Consider the following 26,852-nt stretch of genomic DNA (forward strand, 5'->3'; position numbering starts at 1 on the left):
CAGATACGTGGTAGTTACCAAACGGGATGTGAAGCTGTAGGTGGGTGCGCTTTCAGCGGTTCTCCCGTGAACGGAGGTGGGACACGCAGTTGGCGAGGCGGGACTTGTCCGCGGTTTTCACAAAATTACTTCCCACGGGGACACGAGATCTGTTTGCAAACACGCTGAACCCATCTACTCACGCTAAATATTTGGCCCCAGGGCTACGGCCAGACGCTGTCTGAAAGATTAGCTAAGGGGAAAATAAAAAAAAAATACAAATCTCTGAAATGCACCGACCCACAACATAAATCAGACGGAAATTTGTGATTTCCATCTGTAAAAGTCACAGCTTGTCTGATACGACCAAAGACAATAAATGTTATTGGAGGTTAAGTTAAATTGCCCCATATAATGCATACGAACCATATGCTCATAAAAACAAACACAAACACAGCTTTAAATGCTTTAAAGGCGTGGGTTCGTTAGGTTGAGTGGTGATTCTAAATTGGCCTTAGGTGTGAGTGTGAATGATTGTCTGTCTCTCTTTGCCCTGTGATAGGCTGGTGACCTGTCCCAGTGTATACAATAATAATAATAATAATAATAATAATAATAATAACCACGTGTATTTTAATGCTACAGTAAACACTCCACAAGTCTGCCCATCACACTGCTGATCCGTCCACTGCTTTTCTCATCAAAGGGAAATGATTTATACAGTCTACGTTTTTCCTTTTCTCTCATGCACTGAGACTTGCACAATATTTGCGCAGGCACATCCAGCACTGATAAAAAAAAAAAAAGCAAAGAAAAAATCTCCCTTCCTAACCTTTACTTCTCTAGGAAAAGCAGATGGTTCAGGCAGTTTTTTCCTCTTTTGAGCGTCAGCCTTATTCTGGCGTTAAGTGTTTACACATTGCCTCTGTTCTACGGTGCTGGATGGGAAATTTTTTTTTTTTTTTTCATTTGTTCAGTTGTGCCAGATCTACAACTGAAAACCTGTACTTTTTTTGTCTTTGGCACTGTGAGACAATAACGATACTTACTTTTGCTGAATCGGAAAAAATACATTTCACGAACAAATTGTAGTTGCATGTCTGAAAAAGAGAACTCATTTGTGCATGTGAAGAAATAACCGTAAGAAAGACGCCAAGTTCCTTTAGAGCACACTTGGCCGTCGCATCTGAAATGTGTTCAGACCGTCTCAGAGTGCATGTTGCATTGCTCCATTGTCTTTTCTGCCGCTTTGGCTTGAAATCGGTCCAAAATACTTACTACATGAGCATTGCTGAAACCCCTTGTTACATCTTGTTTACACCTTTCTAGAAGCTGTCAGTCAAACACTGTAAATGCTTGCACAGCCATTACGAGTGCTCTAATTAGTCGGCGTAATAGAAAACACCGGTGTGGAAGCGGGAGGCCTTTAATAGTTTGTTCTGTGGCAGACACACATTTTCACAACTGCACGGGAAAGTTTAAAGCTGGTTTTAGGCATTTTCTACTTGTGAAAATATTCGTATTACAGCTGACTTTTATACACCGATCAGGCATAACAATATGACCACCCTCCTAACATTGTGTAGGTCTCCCTTGTGCCTACAAAACAGCTGTGACTCATGAGAGAATGGACATGGACCTTCTGAGGTTCTGTGCCCTGTGGTGTCTGGCAACAGGAGGTTGCTGGTCTTTGGGAACCCTTTGGGTTTGAGGGAATACGCGGTTTTCGTGCTGGGGGTGGTCACCGCCTTCAAGGAGTGTCACTGCTATGGGGAGGAGGGTTACCAGTCTGGTCTAGGTGGGTGCTACATGCTGATCACGGGATCAAAACAACTCAAGGCTTTGATTTGGAAGAAACCATCATCATCGGTCTGAAGCAGATTTCAGATTTCAACATAACTGCAATTTCCAGTTTGACCACGGTAAAAAAAAAAAAAACTAATGAATTTTCACTTTGAGCAGCCTCTACTGTATACGGGCATAGTAAATCGCCTACTACCTATCAGTGAAATCCTCCCATCAACCGCACATACAGTGAAAATCCGCGCCCCTCTTCTTCTGTGGTTATTTTCGTTGTCCACATTAGCTGCGCTGCAGCTCAGGCAGGCACAGAAATTATTGTATAGTCACGCGTCTCATGTTCCACCCAACCATCCGTGTCCTTCATCCGTCTCGTTTTTCTCGGCCCCTCACCTCTCTTTCTATCTCTCTCTCTCGTCTCATTCACTTTGTTCGGCTTCCCGCGTGTCGTCCCTTTTTTGTCGTCAAAAAGTTACTTTGGCTCAGCTGTTGCTTGGCATCTGAACGCAAAAGATGTTCAACTGTCACTTGACTATGTTGCCATGAAAAGGGAGGGCATCGCCGGTTGACCAAAGCTGCTCAAAAAGGGCAAACTATATGTTGCAGAGAGATAACGATTGACATCGTTGATTTAAGACTTTTTCTTTCCTTTATGCAAAGCAAAAGGGCGGACATGGGACGCCCTGTCTCTCGAGGTGCAACGCTGCACTACCTCACTGCACAGCAAGGAAAGTTCATCCAAACTCTCAGAGCAGAATCTCCCCAACGTTGGGGGTTTATTAAGTTACCAAAATAATTTGCCATTTGTTTGCAGCTGCTTGGGGGAAAAAAAAGTCTAAATGTCTAATAATTCCACTTTCAATACATGCCTTGACTGACTGAAGTGATACACACTTCAGGGCATTTGAAACCTACACTCAAGTTCAAGTTACTGCAAAGTGAAATACAACAGCGCGCTGATTGAGGGGAAATAGATAAGGAGGGGGAAAAAAGATAAGGAAGTTGTGAAAGATGCAACGGAGAGAACAAGAATCCAGAGCACGAGGACCTATAGTATTTCATGTAGGAGGACTTACTCTAACCAGAAACATACGGAGAGAGAGCAATACATGGCAGGTGTCCATGCAAGACATTCTTTGTGTGTGTTATACCAGTGGCAGGCAAGTAATAAGTCATGTTTGAGTGGGAAACAGGCGAAGTGGAGATAATCCGTAACATATCCATATCTAAGAAAAGAAAAAGAGGAAGAGGAAGGAGAAGCTAGGGCTTTGCTGTTAAAACGCTGTTAATAATGTACCATTTTTACAAAAGCACACAAATTTTCACTCCTTTTCCAGTGTGTTGCGTCCAGCCCGGGACTCGGATTAAAAGTTACCGCCATCGGCTGCGTCAGTTTACGTGACCCTCGCCAGTGAAAGTACTTTCCTTGATTACGGAATTGGCCTATTCTCCTTCTTGTCCTCTTTGCCCTCTGACAGCGAGGCAATGCCCGTCAGTAACACCTTGGGGGGGGGGGGAGTTCAGTTCAACTTGGATGAGAAATCAGGAAGAGAGAAGCACGTTCACGGGAAGATGACCACATCCTCCTCTGATTAATTAAAAACGTCCTCCGGCCTCGCCAAGAGTTCAGGAGGAAAAGGAGAACGAGAGAGGCGGCCGTGTTGCAACCACATCTGCCAGGTTCGCTGCACGTGGTTTACTTAAAATCACATGAACCCGAGTCACTCACTTACACATACTGAACAGCATAGTTTCACATGTGACTGTACTGCAGTTTGAAAAGGTCATGCCAGAGAATGGAAATTGGATTATAGGAGGTTATATTATATATAATATATATATAGCAACTTTCATTTGAACAAATATGAACTCTAGTCGACAGGGCGACACGAGACATCATCAGCATCGGTCAAAAGCACGAAGACAATGACGTGCCAAACTGCACAGTACGTGCCTTAGCTCATCATCATCGTCGTCGTCATCTAAGAGGATAATGACAGAAACATCCACCTTCCTTTGTCTGTTTAAACTGACCCAAAGAGTGTCACTTTGCCATTGCTTCTTTGTGAGTTACTAGACTGGATTTACTGCTAACATGTTTGCTTAAGGGTTCAGAGAAATCAGTGGATGTGACCCATGCAGATGATCAGCTGACGAGGCGGGGATTTTTGAATCGAACATGTTGGTTTCCTTGGGGGCATCCCAAGATTTTCAACAGCTCTGCTGTTACGGACAGAAAGTATGACAGGGAACAAATGTGGACAACACTGGGATGATTTTAATGCGCGGTGATTGCAGAATGGCGCCCCCTGCTGAAGCGTCTGCTTCTCATTAAGAGTTCAGTGAATTCAAGAAACATTTTTAGATGGTGTGGTATTTGTTTGATGGCTGGTTTACTATTATCGGTTAGCCATAATATGCAAATGTCATTTTTGTTCCCCCATGGAAGACTATTTATTACAGGCTTTCATGGGAAAAGTCAGCTCAAACTGTGCATTTAATAAGAAAAAGGTTTTACAGCAGCCAAATTGGCTTGCAGTCCAGCTCTGATCACAACCAGTACGTTTCATCTTGTGTGTTTCTGTGTGCGAGCGCGTGTGATTTTAATTTATTTTAACTTTTTTTCTCTTTGATATTTTAGGGTCAGGTGCAGTTTCTGACTATGGCGCACTTAAATGAGGTGGATGGCGGTGTCGTGAGCTGGTACCTGAATGGTGGAGCGGTTTTCCTGCTTTTCCTTCTCTTTTCCTGACTTCTGCATCCAGAACGAGCCGGTCGCATCGTGTAAATGTGTACATCCTGTGGCTGCGGCTCACTTGAGGGCATCAAACTCAATCATCCATGAAATCTCACGATTTCCTGTGCATGAACACATAAATAGTGAATAAAGTGTTTGCCCTTGGATTCTGATCAAATCTGTCAAGAAGAGTCAGAGTCATGATGTTTTATTGTGAAATAACGGTTACTCATCGTGGTGTGACTCAACGGGAAACCGAATATCCAAACTTTCTTTTGGCATCGTTTTGGTCGATACAATTGATCAGCATCGTGCAGTGACAATATTAAGTCTGTCCGCCATCCCACCGGAAAGGATGGCATTACCGCTGCCAAGCAAGTACTGAGTAACTTGTTCAGAGAAGAGGCTGGGAGCTGGAGGGTGACAGTGCGCGCTGTCCTTTCAGCACCAAGGTTCAACTTTTACGCACGGCCACAAGAGATCACTTCCCTGAGCCAAGCAGCGGAAACACCAATTTGTTGTTACAAATCGCGTGCAATAATCAGATTACGCCCCAAATAAACACTTTAAACACTTTTAAAACTTTGCCTTGCTCAGATTTTTTTATTTATTTATTGTGAGTTGTGAGGCTGTATTTTGGTGTACTTTTATGAATGTGAAACACAAGCCTGCTTCCCTTCGCCGTGTCTCGATAATATAGCCAATCCCTACTGGTCAGTGGGATTTGAGGGGGAGCATGGGAGCCACTTGCACGCCCCAACTTAAAAAAGAAAGCGGCTCCCACCACGATAGGCTTCACAGACAAATCTCCAACGAGGAGAAACATTCTGTACATCTCAGGCATGCGGTTTGCTCGGCTGCTCTGACCAGAAACTGCAATGCAATAAGCTTTAAAACTCGCTCCTAATTAATTTTCAAAGAATCATCCTTAAACGGCGCCTAAGTGTGTTTCAATTCCCACGATGGTGAAGCGCGCGGTGGCTTTAAATGAGGTTATCAGAATCGCGAGGAGGATATGGGAACATTTCCACTAAGATGCCGGTATCTGTGCTGCACACTGGGCTCATTGGAAATTTCAGTGGAAGTATTAGTTGGAAAGACGCTTCCTGTAACCGCGTATCTCACAGATAAATGGAGTAACGGAGAGGAGGGGGGCGAGCAGAAAACTTGACACAGCGCACAAGTGATGGTCAGTCAACTCTCGTGGACTTCTCTCTCCAGAGGTGCCAATAAAGCGTCTTGTTATTATCGCAGATGTTGCGGAGTAGCCCACAGGGGACAGGTCACCGCGTCGGCGAGAGAGAATAAAAAGTGAGCTTCGCTGCAGGGCGACCGATCCGCTACTTCGGCGAGGACGCACACTGGACTTGGAGCCCGGATCGTTTGAGCCGTTTTGTGCGCTCTCCGCCTCCAGGCTGCCGGCTCTCAGAGGAGGAACGCAGAGGCTCGGCGAATACTCATATGACCGCAGAGGCTTTGATTTTCCATACAAGAGAGCAGACTTTAAGGGGACCTATTTCGCAAAGGACCGAATCGGGAACACAAGAGTAAAAGTTGCGCACAGTCTGCTTTGCTGCAGAACACGCGGGGATCTAATCGCGCTTGGAGATTTCATAAAGGTAAATGCAGAGTTTATTATTCCACTTTCAATACTTGTTGGTTGTTCTTTAATGTTGCTCTTGCAAATGCATTGCCGCCGCTGTTCTTTTGACGCTGGCTGTGTTCAGCTTGCTCTCACAGAAGAAAACTTGAACTAATCTGGTAAAACTTCACTTACTTAGAAATGGGTCACCGACACACACGGGCTACTAAACAGACTACACGGATACATGTTCAGCTTCGATATGGAAAGAGTTTTGGTGTAATTTGGAAAAGTTTGGCTTAAAAAATGTCGCGCAAAAAGGAGGCAAATTCCCTTAAATGCGAACCTTTGACGCATATGAACTTGCCAACCCGTGTGATCTGGTGGCCCACTAAATCATCCCGTGTTGTTTATTGTGGCTTTGACATTACTCGGCAGCTGGAGCTGTTTCGCCTCGTGTGTCACTGATGTCGGGTCATTTGAGGGTGGGAAACGAGCAAGCCCTTCATTTGTCGTTTCCCGCAGGTGCCCGGAGAAAGACTTTTTGCTTCTTCTTCATTTTTTTTGTGACGCTGCTACACGGGAACTATGAGCGGACTGCGCAAGCACTTCTTCACGGGACTGGTGCTACTGATGTGCGCGCTGACCGACCACTGGGGCGAGAGCGCGCCCTCGACGGCGCCCGCGGCGGCGGCGGCGGCTGGGGACGCGCACCCGGACCTGAGGCGAATGGTGGAGATCGTGAAACGCGTGGAGGAGAGCAGGGGCCGTCACGGCGCGAGGGCGGGACACCCGCTCGCGTTGCGGGCGATAAGCTCCCCAGCGGAACAGAACGATTACCGTCACGTGAAAACAGACAGAGGGAACCCGGTGGTAGGTGAGTTCTCTCATGTTCCCGCTGAGGCGCAAGTTGTAAAGTCGAGATGTTGTCCCAGATATTTCCAGTGCTCCCAGAGTGGCCACTGAGGAGTGATGAAAGCGACGCATGAGCAAACCTGAAGGGTCGATTCGCCCAATCAAAACACATCTTTCCTTTCTTTTCCATTCAAGCTGTATTTGTGCAGATGTTGCAAATCAACTGACCTGTTAATGAAGACCAGAATTGTTTTTTGTGGCTGTCATATCTCCTCTGATTTTATCGTTCCTCTTGTGTTGACGGGTTGGCTACCCGCTGATAAAAAAGGCAAAAAAGTACAGATGTCTGTGCCATACATCTAAACCTGCCTTTCCCCCCTCTCTCCTCTCTTTGTACAGTGGTGTATCCCACAGATCTGAGAATGAAGGAGAGGTTCCTTAAACATTTAACGGGTAAGGTCTCACTCCGAATTACTTGTGTCACCAGTGCCTTGAACCAAGTGCATCAAAGTCTGACTTCATGTAGGGGGGCTACTAAGACAGTAAAAAGTATATAAAGATGAACTATATCCTTATATAACCCTATATAACCCTTATATAAGGGTGTAAAACAGATGTTAAGGGCAAGTGAGTGTTACTAAAGCCTCCCTCTCTTCCTCCACCCTTTCAGGTCCACTCTACTTCAGTCCCAAGTGCAGGAAGAATGTGTACAGAGTTTACCACCACACCAGAGACTGCACAATACCTGCATGTAAGCCGCAGCTACAAATCTGGGAACGAATTTGCCAGTCCAACGTCAACACGCCGCATGAAAAGAAAACCCCCTCACCGCCTTTCCTTCTTCTCTTCTCAGACTTCAAAAGATGTGCGCGACTTCTCACAAGGCTAGCCGGCAGCCCACAGTGCACAGAGGGGTAGCACACGCAAAGGTACTGCGATCTACATTCAGCTCAGACTCTGGTGATTTAGAAAGGCCAGAGCACATGACATCTTGAGCGGGGTAATAGTTATTTATGTGACAGGGAGGGAGTAGCTGTGAGCTTTAAACGTGCTGTTGCCAGTAAAAATTCTCAGTATATACAAATGGCTCACATAGATCCTACATTACCTATGTCTTATTATTACTTATGCATTATGATGCATTGATGTGTTTAAAGTATAAATGAAATGGGAGGGTTGTGCATAAACTAGAGGCGCTCAAGTAAAGTACATCCAAATGGCACTAAATTATAGTACTTGAATAAATGCACTAGTCACTTTACACTACTCCAAGTACAGTACACCTGAATTTACTGCCATACAGAAGCGACTGCATGTCAACCAGGTGATGAAAACACAGAAACAAAACACAGATTTATCTAGTTTTCATGTTAATCAGTGCATTTCAGAGTAAAATATTTTAATTTTTTTGTCAATAGAAGATTTTATACTCAAATTTTGAATTCTGATAAAGATTCAGCTCAGCCACACAACCAATGACGTAGAATTACCTCAAAGCTCAAAAATCTTCGCAAATCTTTCAATTTTCGGGCGTGCAATGGGGCACTTCAGCACTGTGCCATACCTACTTCTGGTTAAAAAAAATAAAATAAAATTTAAATTTCCAATCACTGCGTCAGATACATAGGACGAACGGTCACGATCTCTCAAGATTCCAAAACACCCGCATGCTTTTCTGGAGACGCTCCGCGTGATACCGGAGCACGCTGTGTCGACACACACAGGCCCAAGCAGTGGCACAGCGAGAGCAAGCGCATCGCAGCAAATCGGGTTTCCTGATTTATTATTTGAGATTCTTTCTGGAAAGCGAAGAACTGTCCAGGTACAGCCAAGTTGGAGACCATGCTGAGTATCTCTTTCTTCTTCTTCTTCTTCGTTGCAGGTCGAAGCAAAACACGAGTGCTCCAGAGGAAAAAAACTTGGGTAAAAAAGTGCCTTGAACAGTAAGAGGGAAGCCTAAATCTGACCACCCCCTGACTGATATTAGGCACAGCATTGTCCTTCACTGAGGTCTCTTCTGCTAAGGCGTGGGCTTGCTGCCACCCACCACTCTGGCTGGGCCTTGGCGGTTAGCTGTCACCACAAGGGAGCAACCAGACCAAGATAAAGATGGTGGAACTGAAGAGTAGGAGTGGGGGACAAGTGGCTGAGAGAAACAATCCTGGGGCCTTTTCCCCCTGCTAGAATCCAAAAAAAAAAGATGTTGCAAACACAAAACCAAAAAAAAAGGGATTTCTTATTTTTATTTTGTTCATTTTCTGTAAGAAAAGAGCAAAATCCAAATATACTATTTTTAGAATGACTTCAGAGATTGGTTTGCTCTGCAATGGGTTGATCCCACCCTTTCAAATGCATTACGCAAAAAAAAAAAAAAAAAAGAAGAAGCTCTCGCAGACCCCCACAGCCGGCAGTCACATCACATTGTTTCATCCACTTGTGCTCACACTGAGGAAGAGCTGTGATTAAACTGCATGAATATTTCTCTGCGCCTTCACGGTTTTGGAAAAAAAGAAAAAAAAAAACAGCTGGCGGTTGTAAGTCACAGCCCTCTTGTGGATCTCGGTGGAGCGTGGCACAGCCTGTATTTATGTATTTGAGTCGTCACAAGGTTCACTGTACATAAAGTAGGCCACCACCATTTAAAACCAGAAGCAACATGTACATACTGTAAAGCAAAGCATAAGCCACCTATCTACCATAAATTAACACGACTGGCATTTACCAAATGGATGTTAAATAAATATATATATATAATGTATATGTATATTTAAAAATGAAATATATTTAAATAAATTATGAGATTGGTACAAATACAAGTCGTCTTTGTTGCTTTTTTGTGCAGCACTTTCCCTTTTCGAGTTCCCATCTTGAGATGAGGAAAATGATCACATGACTGGAACGAGTCCTGAGACATCAGATCTGCTGAACTTCCCACTGGTGTTTCTGTTAAAAAAGGTCAACTCTGCAAGAATTGTTTAGTTTTTTTTTTTTTTTTTTTTGAAATAGAGCTTATTGCAAAATCTTTTTTTTTTTATGTGATCATTTTCCACATTGTGAGTCAGCACATTTCTGCTGTTTTATGACATTCGCAGGAAAATAGGTTCCTTTTATAGAGCTAGACAAAACAACATACGCTCACATATATCTTTACTGGTATGTGTCCATGCAGATGGTTCTTGTTGTCTTTGTCCGGGTTTTTACGATTTCTGCCGCCATGCCAATTCAGTAAAGATGAATGCAATCGTGTTTTCCTGTGAAGCTCATAGAATTGAAAACATGCATTTCAACACAGCGATGAGGCTCTCCAGGAACAGCGTCTTGGTAATCCCTGGATGAGCAACAGACCTCACTGTGAAAAGCCTTCACTTTCTAACATACAACAAAAGAAATCTCTGACACAAAGCCCTAAAAAATGGGGAGAAAAAAAGAAGATTCGGTCAATCCCACGGCTGCAAAAGCATTAGAATTATTTAAATCATTTTTTATGCAATATGGTGTTAACAGATTCCTTTAATAATCAGAGAATATGCACCCAGACGCTCTGACTATGGAGACCCAAGGCGGAGTAGATGCAACTGCTGCAGAGTAAACATTTTTTTGTAAGACGTTATTTGTATGGAATAATAATTTGTTTGGGTTGAATCTCTAATACTAACAAGAAAACATTCATGTCGCTTGGAAGACTTTAAAGTCAATAGCCCAATTCAAGCGGATGACAGTGAACCAGAACAGAACCAGAAACCCGAACCTGAATATAATTAAAGACAAATAAATCCACATGTCCACATGACAGACAACTATTCCTAAGTGAGGCAGTCCAGCATCCAAATAAAAAGGTTCGGTCAATTTAAGCTATAAACAAAAATTAGAATTCACCCTGATGGAATGGAAACATGTACTCTAGGTAAAGCGTGTTTTTTTAATTTAACCCAAACTCAGATATTTCAGCTTCAGATCCAGTTTAGAGGGAAATTAATTGTTTCCTTGTCCGCGTTACTCTGGACGACCCACATACCATTCTGTCATAGTTTCAAGTGGAAAAACCTTTAAGCAAATAAATACTCCCAAAGAAACCTGCTTTCAACATGGGTTTTAGAAGATGTTTTGGGTAAAACGACTCTTAAAAGCATCATTGTTATATCTTTTACGTGCTAGTAACAGCGGATAAGACAGTAAATAAGGACCAATAAAAGGGATTAAATGCTCCACAGCTGGACCTGAACCACAGATGTTGGGATAAACAACCCAAACCACTAGTAAACCCAGATGCCTTCTTTTCTCTTTTTTTTTTTTTTTTGCCACTAAACTGAAGATTGACAGTCAGTGTAATATGCCATTGATGAAATGCGATTTTTAAACTACTATCTCCTCAAATTAATTTCCATTCATCTTTGTGGTATGTTTGTATGCTAAAGATAGAGCTGGTATGATTAGTTTAGCTTAGCACAAACTACTAACCTAGTTTAGGTTGAAGATGGCACATGTAGCTTACTATTTAGCATTTGTTTAGTGTAATGTCTCAAAAAATAAATAAATGGATTGACAAAGTGACAAATCAAATCAATTAGTAAGCTGAAAGGCTAATTTCGTTAGCTGCAGAGTAGTTAGCCCACGTTTAGCTAACTAGCTTGTAAATATGCTTTGTGTTTAGTGACTATAAATGTGGTATAATTCTTCTCAAGCCAATAAATATATTCCACAAATGCCAATTTATTTCTTTGCTAAACTTTGTTGACACAACATAATAAAAACAGATTTATACCTAGTCTGCATGTGGGAGGCTAAAGCTTAGCACAAACACTGGAAGCAACTGACTTGGCTTGGTCTAAGACCAATACATTCCTACTTTAAAGCTCAACATTTCATGTTTTAATTGCACAAGAGAATGAAATTATTCACTACGTCAAATAACTATTAAAGTCATCTAGCTAGGGAGAGGTGTTGGTAGGCAGATTTGTGTAGCTTAAGACATGCTAGCTGTATCCCTGTGTTAAGACAGTCTAGCAAACTAGCTCATCAATGTGGCTTTGTTTTTAGAGCATGTTATACAACATTCAGCCATACTGTTGTACCATTCATAACGAAGAAATTAAAACTGGTTATGATGTAATCAGCGGGTGAGATGGTTTATTCGTCCTCAAGGTTCATTTGTAGCAGGAAAAAAGGCAAGTGAAAGGATTTAAGTGACTCTGACAATGGCTAAATTTTAATGGTTAGACAACAGAGCCAGCACATCTGGTGTACCCAGAGTTTGTAATGTTCAAAAAATGGCCCTGTTAAGGAAAATCTGGTGTAGCTCAACTTGCTGAATGTTAATCCTGGTGTCAGAACAACCTATAGTTTTGCCAAAGACCAGAGAATGAAGCCATGCGACCCCTGTCCACTGCTGCCAGTGTCTACGATCAGCATCAGAATTGCACCAAAGACCAAAAGAAGGAGGTGGCCTCGTACGACGCACCACACGGACGGTTCGGTGCATGGGTCATGTGACGTTTTGGGTACTTTTTGTCAGGAAATACTGGTAAATTCATGTGGATGTTACTTTAACACCTACCTACCACCTACCTCAACACTGTTACAAACCATGAAAACCTTTTCATGGAAATGGCGTTTTCTGATGGCATTGGCCTTTCAGCAGGATAACGTACAATTGGTCGGAAAAACCGGTTTGAGAAACACAACAATGAGTTGAAGTGTTAACAAGGCTTCCAAATCCCCCAGATCTGAATTCAATTGAGCATCATGAATCCTGCACCATTTCTTTGGCTTACTAAGCCATTTGATTTTGCCAGAGGGCAATAGTACAAGTTGTTTTGTATGCAAATAAACTCCTAGTAGTGTTTGTGCTACCTTGTGTACTTTGCCCCACATGCTTCGCTTTGTTACTCAATAAAGCACAGATTTGACTCTTTTGTCAACAAAAGACTGAGAAAGGAGTTTCTTAACTCACTGTCAGGAAACCTTAACTCAAAGGCCCTTTCAGAGATACAAAAACAACCGTGACCGCCCTCAAACTAAATTCTTCAACAACTGGAAACCCTCCAGTCACCAGTTGGTTCATCTTCCCTTGAACTCCACCCTTGTTTTAAGATTTACAGACGCTTTTATCTCGTTATGGTGAAATCACAACTCTACCACGTGAAGATGAATAGCACTTCACGGTCATTTCCGTGAGTGGCTCAGAGACCAGTCTTATGGTTGAATTAAGTGGCAAAAAATAACATTTATGTCTATAAATAAATGTGGTCAATCTGAAGAATATTGTTGTTGAGGAAAAGCTTTTAGGCTAGCATTAAACTTTTATGCGTTCATTCATATTCACGCTTTACAATACTCCCAAACGTAAAGATGATGAATAATAGTGTGGAAAATTAATCTCCATCAGCCAAATTAAGATAATTTATTTTATTAATCATCTGAATTTACAGTCTACAAACAAGTCCATGCAGAACCGTTCTGAATGTACACACAGTATGGGTTCGAATAACATTCACAACGCTGAAACCGAGGGATCTTGTACTCTTTCAGTTATCATTCATAACAGGATTTTACTGATAAGTGCTAGTGTGACACAGCCAAAACATATTTGGTTGACAATACATGTTCATTCATCAGACTTGGGAAGGCTGTTTTAGGGCGGGATGTTGTTAGGAGTTCGCCTCCAGGAAAGCTTTGCAGCATCGTACACACTGTTCATACACCTTCTCAAAGTCTTCGTCACTGCCCTAAGAGACAAAAGGTAAAAAAAAATTTAAAAAAACAATGGAGAGAAATGTAAGTGCTTCAGCCAGCTATTCATCCCTTAAATTACATACATCTGCTGTCCGCGGAAAAGAGTGGAAATAAAAAGTTGTATTAACGTGACACATGATGGAGCAGTTTCTTACTCAACCGTTGTAATTTCTTTCTACTTATCCTCGATTAGAGAATGATGTCAACTGGCTTCAACTGAAGAACACACTAAATCTGGTCACTCTGAATAGGAGCAACATATTGCCAAAAAAAAAGCACTTTCAAAAGTGCTTTCAACATTTTGGTTCTGAATTTTAATGGGGATCTGGAAGAGACCAAGATAGATACATATAAAAAAAATAATAAATAAAAAAAAAAGAAAAAAAGGAGAAAACACAATAGATCAAAATGGGTTCCTTAGACATGAAAGGATATTTATACACGTCTCAATGAATCGGTACACCAGAGAACTGCAGCCTTACACCGTTTAATGACATTAACAGCATTTCTGATGTTTGTTCATAGTAACTGAAACTAGGGATAAATTAAACATGAGTTGTAATTCTTATTTATTTTCTAATTAATTGAATCATTGTTAAAACTGAAATACAGGAACACTTGACACAAGGAGACAACAAATTGCAGCATGGCCTCAAATTAGAGAAGTTGTCAATTAATCATTCAAGTTTTTAAATGTCAGTGTCAAGTGAAAGAATCGTAAAGAAAGACTGCAACGTGGTCCAGGGATGCTATGAGCTAAACGCTAACATCACAACAATACAGCCTACCATAGAGTAATTCGCATGAGATTGACAGGAATGCGATCAGTTTTCCAAGTGTCAGAGAGCATGAACCTAAGTAATGGATGGTGTAATCTGAAGAAAGTTCAGATCATGAATGAGGTCACACTACAAGAGTAGTGCCAAATTCTGCCAATGAAAGCGTCGGCCTCTTGGCAGTGGTAGGGGAAATTTCACTGGGATATGTTGTATGGACATGGTGACAGTCTGAACCTAACTTGGTGCCAACCCTGCAGGTTAATGTTCCTACTAGATATAAATATGTGCAGCAATTACTTGACGACCCATTAAAATCCCTACATCCGGGCTGCTAACATGGCTGAAACACATGTGGTAATGTTATTAACATGGAGAAGTTCATACTTAAGTCACTTGACAGCTCCGTAAAATGGTCAAATTCAGTTAAGAAAGTCAGTTAGACAGCCTTTAAAGCTAAACGGTTCATTGGTGACTTAAAACTAGTAATCAACGTGTCAGTTTTGGTGCAAATCCATCATTATTTCCACACTAAGCACTCACAAAGCATATGTCTCCATTTCCCCTGACACACTGACACTAATTGTCTGGCTGCTCTATGCTCACTTTGCTGTCATGCCATGTGGTTGCTGGCAAGGGACCACAATCCAATAGCTCTGTGTGTCCAACGTACTTAAATTACTCGGAAACCACTCGAACTGTCGAGAGCTCTGGTAAAAACAACTCAGTGAAAATACTCTCGTGTAGATCGCCCGAACGCGCACACACAACAAAAGTGGCGTCCGAAGCCAAAACCTGAGAAACTAATATAAATGACTACAATCGCATCAACTGTGGTCAACCACAGGCTCTGCTATCGCTAATAATTTGATGACAGTTTGATTTAGGATCCAGGTTCCAAATGTAATAACTATAGGAACAAATGAAATTAGTCCAAGAGTTCTATTTTCCAGAAACATCACAGGGTAACTGATTGCTTAATATCAGAGGTATTACTGTTTATTCAAGAAAATTATTGAAATAAAAAGAGTTTGTGCACCCCCAGGATATGAAAATCTCTTAAATGTTTATTGACGAGCTGTCAAGCGTTCCCCAGCGTCTCCCCGCACTTCTCCAACTCTTGCCTTGTTTTCACTCACAACCCTCAAGAAAATAAAAAGCAGCCAAGTGCGCCTGTCCAAATCATCTGGCAGGACTTTCAACTGCTGAGAGAGCATGTAAAGAACAAAAGGGTTGAGTGAGCCATGAAGCGTGAAAAGCCAAACCAGGAAATATTTCTTACAGCCATGTCCAAGTAATTAAATAACAATAATGTAGTGTGGTGTGTATTAGTGTGGAAAAGGTTGCATACCAGTTCGTCTTTCTTTCTTTTTTTTTTTTTTCTGTGACAGTAAACTCTGTATTGTTTAGGGGCTGTTTATTGCTTTTACACTTATTTGGTCTTTAGCCAACTTCTCCATGCAGAGAGCGAATTCTCTCTAGAGCTTCCGCCTCCATCTGAAGACATGCATAGACTATCCAAAACCATAAACCTCAAATGACTTTTTGTTTTTTTTTGTTTTATCTTGTCTACAATCCCCCTTCTCCAGATAATGTTAAAGGAAGTCATTAAAGGAAGGGGAATATATACCCTCAAACAGTTTTATGATTAGCTATAAAAAGGGACCCGAAAACATTTTATCTGTGACTGTGAGGGATGAGACCGCACATGAACACGAGCACAAATGTAAGTATTGAGGTACATTTACATGGCAGATTCCCTTCACATCTGGAAGGTCTTCTTGAGGTCAACGTACGCAACATGTTACAGGACCCCTCACAATATTCTGCAGGTCTCTAGCCTGACAACATTAAAAACAACACCCGTACACTTCATTTTCTAGACTTTCTGTGACTCTCTGGAGCACTAGAGATCTAAACTGTTTGACACCGGAAGCTGGGGACACACTACACAGACAGCTCTCGCAGTCTTTACAGATTCTGAAAAGACGAGGACTGGCTGAGTGGCTTCGGCGGATTTTTGTATGACGACTCAAAGGAATCCCAGACCACATGATTGGTCAAACCAACTGAACGCATCAATCTCTTGTGCAAACTCTGGCGAGGGCGACACTTGCGGTCGCGCGGCCCCATCAATCTTTCCTACATTTCTGCTGCCCAGGTTTCGCTGTGTCGCCACTCTCCCACTCTGTTCCCCAAGTCTTCTTTTCGATATTCCCCGTTACTTCCCGTCATCTCCTGGCGCTACTTCCCGCGTCCCACCCTCTTTTTCATTGACTGCTGGCAGCGACTTAACAATAGCCGATTGCGTCCAGACTTGGCTCGGAAATTTCAAACACGCTGCGATGTCTGTTCCACCTCACCCCCGTTTTGGAGATTTTTTATGTCAACTGTCCCCAACTAGTGCAAAAGGGAATCGCGGGTAAAATTTGGCAGAACATCTTGTAGCGTGTCCTCATCTTAAGTCTTATAATTGTAGGGAACACTAACATTTTATTCGTCTGTTTTTTTTTTTTTTTGTCTATATTCACCGGTTGGAATTTGCCAACATTTGAATCATAAGTGATCAAAAGACAGTTTGTCGTACACAAGTTAAATATTAATTTAAATGAGGTCCTAAAATAGATTATTAAAGCCAATGTTTTAAAATGCTTTATCAGCCTTTATTATGCAGCTGACGCCATCTCTTTATTAAATTTGCATTGCTTTTATTCCACTCATTACTTTTATGATCACACTCATAAAACAACTGTCTATTTTAACTGTAGGTTAAGCAGGAGAGTGACAGTGACTATAAAACGCAAACTGTCATAAGCTGTAGGGCTTCACTTTTCTGTGTCGTTGAGCTGAGGAGCTGCAGGAATTTTAAAATCATAACCAATTTCAACAACAGGAAAAAAAAAAAAAAACTTTAGAGATGTTCTTCTCTCTTATCTTAAATTTATATTCTGCAAGATTTGAAAATAATAGTGCAATACACCGTATGGGATGTTGTGGATGTTTTTTTTGTGACAAACCAAAGGAAAAATGAATGATTTAACAAGGAAATAGAGGCTGTGGTGCAACAAAGGGCTGTGGCTGTGTAATACTTTGCAGTTAAGCAGAAACCAAAAACTAAAGACTTAACAAGTGTGGGTGAGAAAATGTGCGGCGATGCGTGGTTGACGCGGTTCGTCCATTTGTCAGTGAGAGATTTTAACTGTCAGTTTTAATATTTATCAGCAGTAGTATTTAGCTAATGTTAGCCTTGAGGCTTTAAATGTTCACCGTTGCTCAACACTACTACTATCAGCTGCTACCTAAACTTACAGACTGTTTTATTGGTTAGTGAAAAATGTAGTGTAGTAAAACATGTTTATTAGTAACCACAGTTGCCAGAATGAGTCTCTGACATAGATTTAAGACCGGTCCTCAAATAACCAGATAATCTGAGCTGAACCTCGGAAAAAGAGCAGTGTGAAAATTTCTCTTCGGGCTTTTGGGAGGCGTAAATCAGGGGTTAAATCGGCCAGAAACTCCTGTAGTCTGAGCCCAGCTCAGCACTGAATTAAAACAATTTTCATTCTGCTGCAACCACCACAGTGACAATAATATTAATCCCCATTCACAGCTGATATAAAATAACAATGTTTTGCATTCGCAATTCATTCACCTTCACCTGGAGGGGATTTTCTCACTGTAGTTCACAGAATAAGTTATGAAGCAAAGAACTCTATCATTCAGTTGTAAATACACACAAATACATTGCATTTAGTTTCACTGACTTCAGAGGATTTCCGTGCTTGTTCCAGTAAATATGACTCTTACCACTGGACAGTCCTGCCGCCCCAAGCGATATTAAATTTGTCCTCTTAATATGTGCACTAATAAAATCAAACACTAACAAATTGTCTTTTTTTTTCTGCTGGGAAATACTGAACATAAGAATTTGCTTCGATACTTACATAATACGGGTCTTTGATGATCAGCTGCTTCTGAGGGTCATATGAACCGAGGAGCTCAATCTTCGCTCTGTAGTTTTTCACCGAGTTCGCCTTCTTTTTCAAGTCGCTGTGAAGAACCAAAGACAACACATAACTGCGGATGAGCAGAGCGTGAGACAAGGAAAACACTTGAAGCTTTTAGCATGTGACCTCTGCATCAGAATAGGAACATTTTTTTATTTTTTTTAAATGAATGAATACAGGTAGTGTTTTCACAGTGTTCTTTGGGATGCCGTCCACTATTAATGACATCCATGTGATTAACTCGAATAGAAACAAACATTTTACAAATTTGTTCACGTCAATCTCAAAATAAAGCTCAAATAATAAATCAACTCAGTCTGGCCAACTTCATAGAGAAAAAAAAAATATGTGGGGGAGAAAGGGGGGAGAAAAAACTGCCCAAAGAGCAAAGACGAGGCATCCAAAGAACTCAGTAAGCTGCTTACAGATCAGATCTGCCATGGGCATGTGATCTCTAAATGATCCCTAAACGTTCAAAGTAGCAAAAAATATCCCTCCCCCTGACCTTTGGGAAGAGCTTAAGAAAGGATATTGCTCATTAGAAGGAAGGCATTTACTTACAAGTTTCTTATAGCTCAACGTCACCGCCATTATTTGTGTGTACGCGAGGGAGCATATCATGGTCAAGGCAGTTAGCAGGACAAGCTAATTCCACCCGTTTCAAGGCAAATTGTTTTTTTTTTTTTTCCATCCTGAGCAACCATTCACTCACTCTTGGAAAGAAAAGCTCAACGGTGCAGATGTGGGATGAAATAACCGTACCTCAAATTGCTCTCGTCCATGCACAGAATGTACTCAAAGCTCATGAAATCATCCTTGGTCACCTGGAAGTGTGGGGTGGAAACGCAGAACAAAACAAATGTTACTTTTGGCTTCGTGAGAACATGTAATCCAGCCAGAAGAGACTCCCTTTGGAGTGGGCTGAATCTTAGGCAGTATTTATAAAAAAAAAAAAAAAAAAAAAAAAACATCAGTTTTCATCAGTATCAGTTTTAAACAACGGGTGTTTTTTTTTAGCTGACATTTAAAGTTATATTTGTAAAAACGAGAAAAAGCCAGCGATTCAGAATGCTGCAAACATAACTCAACCTGCTCCTACTGTTGGGCCTAAGTTGACTTTTATAGTGAAGGAGTCACATGTCACCAAAATCTAGAAACACTTTATCATCAGCGTGTTGTTTCTTTTTACTTTTCTTTTTTTTTATTTTTTATACAAGAGACTGAAGGAAGAAGAAATGTTTCATTACATAGTTTACACCCTACATCACCTTCATGTCTTCATCCCGGTACGGAGCGGCTTTACCGTGCCATCCAGTTACGTTTAAAACGCAATGACGAGGAAATTACTCCTGTCTAAAATCCGGCAATTTTAACATGATTTGTGACTCGCAGCTGAGATCTTGTACGAAAGGCTTGCACATCTGTAGAAATGCGGAGGGGTGCGTTGGGTGAAGCTTTAATGCAACAGGGAGCAGTAAAAACAGGCAGCACCCTGTCTCTTGGGTTCGAGAGTCATTTTATAGCAATGTGGGGGTAGTGGGAAAAAAGCATATGAAAGAAAAACAAAAAAAAAAACAAAGACTTGAACAATCTTAGATAAATATTCTCTTCCCAGTGTTAATATTTAGACACATTAAAGAGTCAACTATGCAGCGTTCACATGGCAGTAGAGGAGTTAACAGATGTTTGTCGGGCCCGTTTATATTCCCAGGGCGACTGGTTGCACTTACTATGGTCTAATCACTGCTATTCCCAATCTCCACGCCCACTCTCTGATAATCTGTGATGATCATAATCACAGAGCCTGTTAAACTCTTAAACTCAGTATAAACAAAGCAGCGGTAATCAAACATACGAAAAAAAAAAATAAAAAAAGCCATAAAGGCTTGTGCAACACCATCGTAGAAAAGCTGACAGACACCTTGGTCTGATTTCTGAAGTATCTGGCCGAGAGTGAGCTGGGAGGTTTTTTTATTGCAATTGAGGAATGAGAGGGGAGATATACGCTGCAAAGTTCAAGTTTAGATAAGACCAAGAGGATAAAATCCTAAAGAAGCTGTGGAAGGATGGTGCTGTAAAACTGTGTAAATGTAAAGCAACGCGCTGTTTTCACAGAAAACATTCTGAGATGTCACCGAAAAACAGCTGCTTCAGTTTAAGTGTCCTGGTTTTCACACTTACTACAACAAGTCCAAAGGTCTCAAAAAAAAAAAGTGTCCCAAATAACAGATAACGCTTATCACTATAGTCGCACTATTAAGCATTACAAAGAGTATATAAACCTTTAGAAAGGGAGACTTTAAACACACTATCATGTCGCTTACAGCTTACTGATGCATTTGTCAATGAGTATAATAATATTGAAACGTTTCTTTTCTTTGCAGTCAGCGTGTCATTTGAGTGGGAACCTGGCTTTTAGCTTTTCCCTGACATAATTAAATGGAACGGGAGAGTAAATAGACAATTTGAGAAAAAAAGAAGTTTCACGTCATTTTGCCGGTTTATTGGGTAACTAATGAAAACAAATGCACTCTAACATACCAGGCCTGCACTAAATTTTAGCTGTTACTTTAACAGGCTCACTTTAGTCAATGGGCTGGAGATAAATAATAGAAAGATTTTGTGTCTAACTCAGTCCAGTTTAACACGTGTCTCAGTCCTTCAGGTCTGGTGTGGTGTATCCGAAAACTTTAAAGAATGGCAAATGGTTTTTTAGAGGTTCTTGAAGTTGTTTTGCCACTCATCCGAGTAGCTTCTTCATGTCTGAAGGACTGGTGGGTAACGACTGGTTACTTAAATCGGGGTGGAGACAGAAGGACTGTGTTTTAGACTGATGGCAGATTCTATCTAGTCCACCTCCCCTGTTCAGAGAAGGATTTTCTCTTTTAAACGATCTGTCTTAATATAACATAGCATTCACATTTCACATCGTTAAGAGTACCCGCCACTTAGACCTGAAGAAGCTGCTTGGATGAGTGGCGAGAAACTCTCCAAGTCTAGTTGCTTTTCTTTAACGTTTTCGGATAATCCAGGTTAACAGCACCGCAAACTACATCCTCCAAAATGACCGCATCGTGGAATAAACACCTTTCTTACACTGTTTCAACATCAAAGGTCATGAAGATGAGATTTACCGCGGGACTCTTACACTGTTGTACTAGTGTACCTAATGTTTTGGCACAAGTGGCATATCTAAAGGGCAACAAAGAAATTTTAGAAGACAAGAATTTGTCTATATTTATTTATTTCATTCTTTATCCCTGGTGATTGATTTTTTATTTAATTCTCTATTTTTAATATTTTATTGCCTTGTTTTATATATATGTGAGGTGCCACATAATAGAGGAAGGCAGAAAAACAATTAAGATATCATACAAAATAAAAATCCTAAACCTCTCAAAGTTTTATATGAAATAACATTCACATTTCACATCGTTGAGAGTACCAGCCATTATGAACTGAAGAAGCTGCTTGGATGAGCAGGAACGAACGGATGGGTCAAACAGCAGGAACAAATTTCCCCATTGCAGGAATTAATTAAAGAGTTACAAAAAAAAATAGATCTTTTTCATCTGCTAGTGCTGCATGTAATGATGAGTTGTAAATTTTACAATCAATATCAATAACTCTAGACAGCGCCTGCTGCACTGCGTTATTGAAACATTGTTAACAGATAATTAATTCTGCCAGAGTAATGGGCGATTTACATTTGTTCCCCTTTCGGCGATGGGTGTTGGTGGGAAAGCCTGAGAACTCCGCTCGTAAAACAAATCTGTGCAGCATCAGAACTGAAACACTGACAGGTGAAATGAATGTGATTACAGCCGGATGACGGTATTTTGGCCAAAAGTGATCTTCATTCCTCACATGTTGATTCAGCGATAAGATATCGACGGGTACGAAATCAAAAACTTCAACTCGCTTAAAGCTAATGGCCGGTTGGCGTTTTCTGATAAGAGACAAACACACGTTACTTTTAGGACCAGTTTGGAGTTTGCTTTATTAAATAAACTTATATGTTTATCTGGGGATAGAGTGGTCTCTTAACGATTTGTCGCTTGGCCAGTCTGCTTGGATAGAGGCCTCGCCAGAAATTCAACAAAGCGGGAGGGTGGGAGCAAAAATCCAGTGACAGACATAAAAAGGGTGATAAAGGAAAAGAGGAAAACGCAAAAGCATGTCAAAGCTCACTGTGTGGATTTGGCTGGGTTTAAGCCAAGGGTTGAGCCTCCCCATCCCTGCTTTGAGGAGATTAGATGAGGGTCTGACAGAACGGGTTTGGAGTGAGACGAACCAAAAAGACAGCGGATCTCAAGCACGGGAGAAACACCGGAATTCTCTCAGGGGAAAAGCGTGTTTGAAGGGCACTGGGGAGTAGGAGTTGTACTGAGGATAAGCCGGCGCAGCGTAAGCCCTGAAACCCCTACATGGACAAACATCTTGGTGTAATTTTAGGCCTGTTTTGGGATTTGAAACATGTGCGATATGATGATTGCTCTATTGGCTTCATCAATATTTTATCCATTCCACGGGCACTGTCACTGTGCACCCTGACACGGGCCTGGCCGGCAGCTTTTATATCACTTTCACAGACACGCAAATATGCTTAAAGATAATAAAGATTGCTTTCTCAAAAGAAAAAAAAAAGAAAAAAGATGCAAAGGTCATTTTAAACTAAAAACATTCACAAGGGAAGCAGAAGCCCCTATGTATTCCACACTGAAAAACATTAATATAATGGTTAAATACACTGCCTGACCAAAAAAAAAAAAAAAAAAAAGGCACCATCTGGATTTAACTACGCAAATAGGTAGGAGCCTCCTTTGGATAATTACTGCATGGGTGACTATCTTTCAGCTGGCAACAAGTCGTTTAACCTGAACTGGTGCAATGAGTAGCTTCTCATTTCTTAAACGACCATGTTGAAAGACACATCCCGTAAATACGTTTGAGAAGGGTCAAGTCATTGGCATGAATCAAGCAGAGAAAACATCTAAGGAGACTGAAGCAGAAATTACAAAACACATTATCAAAAACTGGAAGGATAGTGTATCGTCTTTAAAAAATTCCGACTGATTGTGACCAGCGATCACTTATACATTTGGTGAAATAAAATCAGTAGAACTCAGGGCTACATTTAACAATGAAAGTAACAACATTTCCACATGTACAATGTGAAAGGAACACAAGGGATTGGGACTGAACAGCTGTGTAGACTTAAGAAAACCACTTATCATTGAGGTTTGCTTAGCGCCTACTGTACAACCGTACAAGCCTGTGGGGACAGTGCTGTGATCTGGGGTTGCTGTAATTGCTCAGGTCTAGGTTCAGAAACATTATGGCCAAAGAATGAGGTCAGCTGACTACCTGAATATACTGAATGACCAGGTTATTCCATCCGTTTTCTTACTTCTCTGATGGCACAGTCATACTCCTAGATAACAATGCCAGGATTCATTGGGCTCAAATTGTGAAAGAGTGTTTCAGAGCCCAGAGTCCAGACCTGAACCCCATTGAGAATATCTGGGATGTGCTGGAGAAGGCTTTGGCAGTAGTTAGACTCTCGCATCATCAATACAAGATCTAAGCAGAAGCTTACTGCAACCATTCTGTAACGAACGCTGCTCTAGTCAGCTGCTGTAGTGTGAACATTTTGTTTGGCGGCGGCTTTATTTTTTTTTTTTTTGGCCAGGCAGTGTATATTAAAATATAAAGGTACATTTTAACTACTTGAATGGCACATACATTGGAATATGAGTAAAAAACTGTTTTGTAAGACCAAGGCTCATAAATTTGATGCATTATTGATGCAAACGTAAATTGGCACAAAGGGTCAATCTATATGACCTACTCTACAGTGAGATTTAAAACATAAATATATGGATTTATGTGGTGAGGTGAAAAAAAAAGAACATACAGCTGAACTTTTCCCCCCTGTAAATCACCTCTGTTTTGACTTTATTTATGTTCATTCAACACATGGGCGATCATGTTGAACTTGTTGTACCCCATGCAACAGAGCACTCTCACTCTCAGACAAACACGGTACGGCGAGAGGAGCCACGGGACATCTTTTTGTACCTGTCGGGCCCTGTGGCTCGTCTCAACGCCGTGCTTCTTGAGGCAGGCCAGACCGCGGGCGTCCGGTAAGCTGCCTGTATTCCAGTCGGATGTGGCGCCACTGTCTATGACCCACTGCAACAACACAGAACAAAAAGCTACGGCTAAGACGGGTGTGGGTGGAAAGCCGTACCTGCCTGGCCACATGGCGCATGGGCACACCGTGCCTCTTCATGCAGGCTTGACCACGGTGATCTGGAGGGTTTCCTATCTCATAAGTGGAGGTGGCAGCACTGTCTATCCTCCACTAGGCAGAGCAGAGCACGGGGGAACAACAACAGCAAAAATGATTCTTGTTCTCACATATATAGATGTTGTAGGTGGTTCAGCATTTGCAACACAATGCTGGACTCTTGAGGTCAGAATTATACAGTATGAGCAATTAAACACGCCAGCTTAAATGCAAAATATTTTTTGAGACAACAGGCAGATAATTACTATTCATTCATGATAATAATGAAATAATGAACTATATCACTGTAGTTATTTTACTGCTACTCATATCGACAATCAGTACTTCACATATGAAAAAATAATTTTATATTCTTAATAACCAGGTGATAAAGCAAAGTTACTCAATCACCATTATTTAACCCCAGAAAATCTCATTATTTCTCATTTAAATAATTTAATAATAATCACATGGAAGCTGTTACATTCAAAACTGCGGTTGAACATAATGTGTTTCATTATGTGTTTCTAAATGGTCAATATTTTATATTACATATTACTATTTATCAGTTATAACATTGTTTTAATAATAGGGTTAGGGAAATAAGAAAAAAGACTTTATTTGTCATTTAGATTTGCGTCCAAATGAAATTTCGTTGCAGTGGCTCACCTTATCAACAGCCCCAGCATCTGTTGCCATCTTCCTGAAGACGGCTTCAGCAATGGGGGATCTGCAAATATTGCCTGTTCAAAAACACAAACACCAACATACATACATGTGATGTTAAAACACGGTCATTCTTCATTAATAACTCTGTAGAAAACTGTGGCAACTGTAATGCAGTTTAACAAGAGACATATATAAAAGTGTTTACTATTTTCTTTAAATTAAGATGAGTAAGGTTGTTTCAATTTTGTTGCACTGGTTTTTAATTAAAACAAAAAAAAATGTATGTATGTAGATGTATTCGCCACTGCCATGGACGAGCTTCACAAATTCATCACAGTTGTTAGCCGGCAAAACGGGACAGATAGAATAGATTTCTGACAGTAAAAGCTCATTATTGTATTCACTATTATATACTGTTCAAAATGTAAATAAAAACGTGTTCAGTAATTTACGGCCACAACATTAAAAACCAGCTAAACTTAAAACATTGAGGGGAAAAAAATCTTCATTTTGCTTCAGATTCAGATTTTGCTTTACCATACCCATGTAGCTCCTGTAGGTGGCTCCTGGGACATTGCTAGCAACGTCAAAAACTATGAATAAACTGAGCAGTAGCAGGAGGTTATTTATTTATTAACTGCTAGTATTAAAATTGCTTTAGTGTAAATTCTTTGGCAGTTTGCAGCATCGTTAAAATGAATTAAAATCGGCTTAGCTAGTTGAAACACTGTAGCTAGCGCTGTTAGTTAAATCTAACAACGCTTAAATAAGCCGGTAGAGCGCTAAAAACTCGCATGCACGTACCGTATAAGCTTTGGTTTATACTCTGGCTATTATGTGAGTTGACTGGGTTGATATGAGTTAAAAAGACATGTCTTACCCAAGCACACGAACAAAACCGACTTGGAACTAGTGCCCGCCATGTTGTTATGAGGGGTCCTGCCTGACGTAGCGGGTGGCGTCCAACTTCTGCCTGGACAAAACTCGTCCATAGTATAGCCTGTTTCTACAGTGTATACAATACGACAGTCGATACTCTGGAAAAGCATTATTCATTTAAAACATTTAAGATAAAAAAAAAAAACAATAACGTGTTTTAACGCTATCCCTCTGTCTACCTATCTATAAATATAAGTAGATGAATAAAACAGGTTAACCCTTTTTTATTTTTGCAACATTTACATTTCCTGCTTCCAACTTCTAAAATATGTAAATCTAGTAAAATGACTAATAAATTGGGAAAATAAAGTTGGGATAGGCTTCAGCCCGCCCACGACCCTAGAGAGGATAAGCAGTTACAGAAGAAGAAATGAGAGACTAATAAATTAGTATCTGCTTTGTTAATTGTATTTAAAACTAATGTTGCTTACAAACAATCGCATCAGTGTTATTAACCCAGTTGCATATAAAGTTAATAAAAATA

At 40.9% G+C, this 26,852-nt stretch overlaps 2 protein-coding genes across 3 annotated transcripts; one reads left to right on the forward strand and one right to left on the reverse strand.

Moving 5' to 3' along the window:
• Positions 1-5,229: 5,229 nt before the first annotated feature.
• Positions 5,230-11,462, forward strand: LOC124998659 (ALK and LTK ligand 2-like). Its single transcript, XM_047573102.1, has 6 exons — positions 5,230-6,135; positions 6,624-6,975; positions 7,353-7,406; positions 7,624-7,704; positions 7,807-7,882; positions 8,836-11,462. The coding sequence occupies exons 2-5, from the start codon at positions 6,687-6,689 to the stop codon at positions 7,869-7,871; spliced, it is 489 nt and encodes a 162-aa protein (XP_047429058.1). The 5' UTR covers positions 5,230-6,135; positions 6,624-6,686; the 3' UTR covers positions 7,872-7,882; positions 8,836-11,462.
• Positions 11,463-13,343: 1,881 nt separating this feature from the next.
• acp1 (acid phosphatase 1) lies at positions 13,344-26,437 on the reverse strand. Of its 2 annotated transcripts, none has more exons than XM_047574286.1 (6): positions 26,310-26,437; positions 25,430-25,503; positions 24,550-24,663; positions 19,231-19,292; positions 18,406-18,511; positions 13,344-13,678 (listed from the first exon to the last, which is right to left on the reverse strand). In XM_047574286.1, the coding sequence occupies exons 1-6, from the start codon at positions 26,419-26,421 to the stop codon at positions 13,601-13,603; spliced, it is 546 nt and encodes a 181-aa protein (XP_047430242.1). In that variant the 5' UTR covers positions 26,422-26,437; the 3' UTR covers positions 13,344-13,600. The 2 variants fall into 2 exon arrangements, with proteins under 2 accessions (XP_047430242.1, XP_047430241.1); XM_047574285.1 differs by lacking the exon at positions 24,550-24,663 and adding an exon at positions 24,722-24,835.
• Between the last annotated feature and the right edge of the window lie 415 nt (positions 26,438-26,852).

Source organism: Mugil cephalus, chromosome 21 (genome assembly GCF_022458985.1).
Source record: "Mugil cephalus isolate CIBA_MC_2020 chromosome 21, CIBA_Mcephalus_1.1, whole genome shotgun sequence".
Taxonomy (NCBI): Eukaryota; Metazoa; Chordata; class Actinopteri; order Mugiliformes; family Mugilidae; genus Mugil; species Mugil cephalus.

Coding starts and splice junctions, on each gene's coding strand:
- LOC124998659 (XM_047573102.1), top strand. CDS start 6,687: ATGAGCGGACTGCGCAAGCACTTCTTCACGGGACTGGTGCTACTGATG. Junction 6,976..7,352: donor CAGAGGGAACCCGGTGGTAG/GTGAGTTCTCTC, acceptor CTCTTTGTACAG/TGGTGTATCCCACAGATCTG. Junction 7,705..7,806: donor AGACTGCACAATACCTGCAT/GTAAGCCGCAGC, acceptor TTCTCTTCTCAG/ACTTCAAAAGATGTGCGCGA.
- acp1 (XM_047574286.1), bottom strand. CDS start 26,421: ATGGACGAGTTTTGTCCAGGCAGAAGTTGGACGCCACCCGCTACGTCA. Junction 25,504..26,309: donor GGTTTTGTTCGTGTGCTTGG/GTAAGACATGTC, acceptor GTTTTTGAACAG/GCAATATTTGCAGATCCCCC. Junction 24,664..25,429: donor ATGCTGGGGCTGTTGATAAG/GTGAGCCACTGC, acceptor GTGTTGTTGCAG/TGGGTCATAGACAGTGGCGC.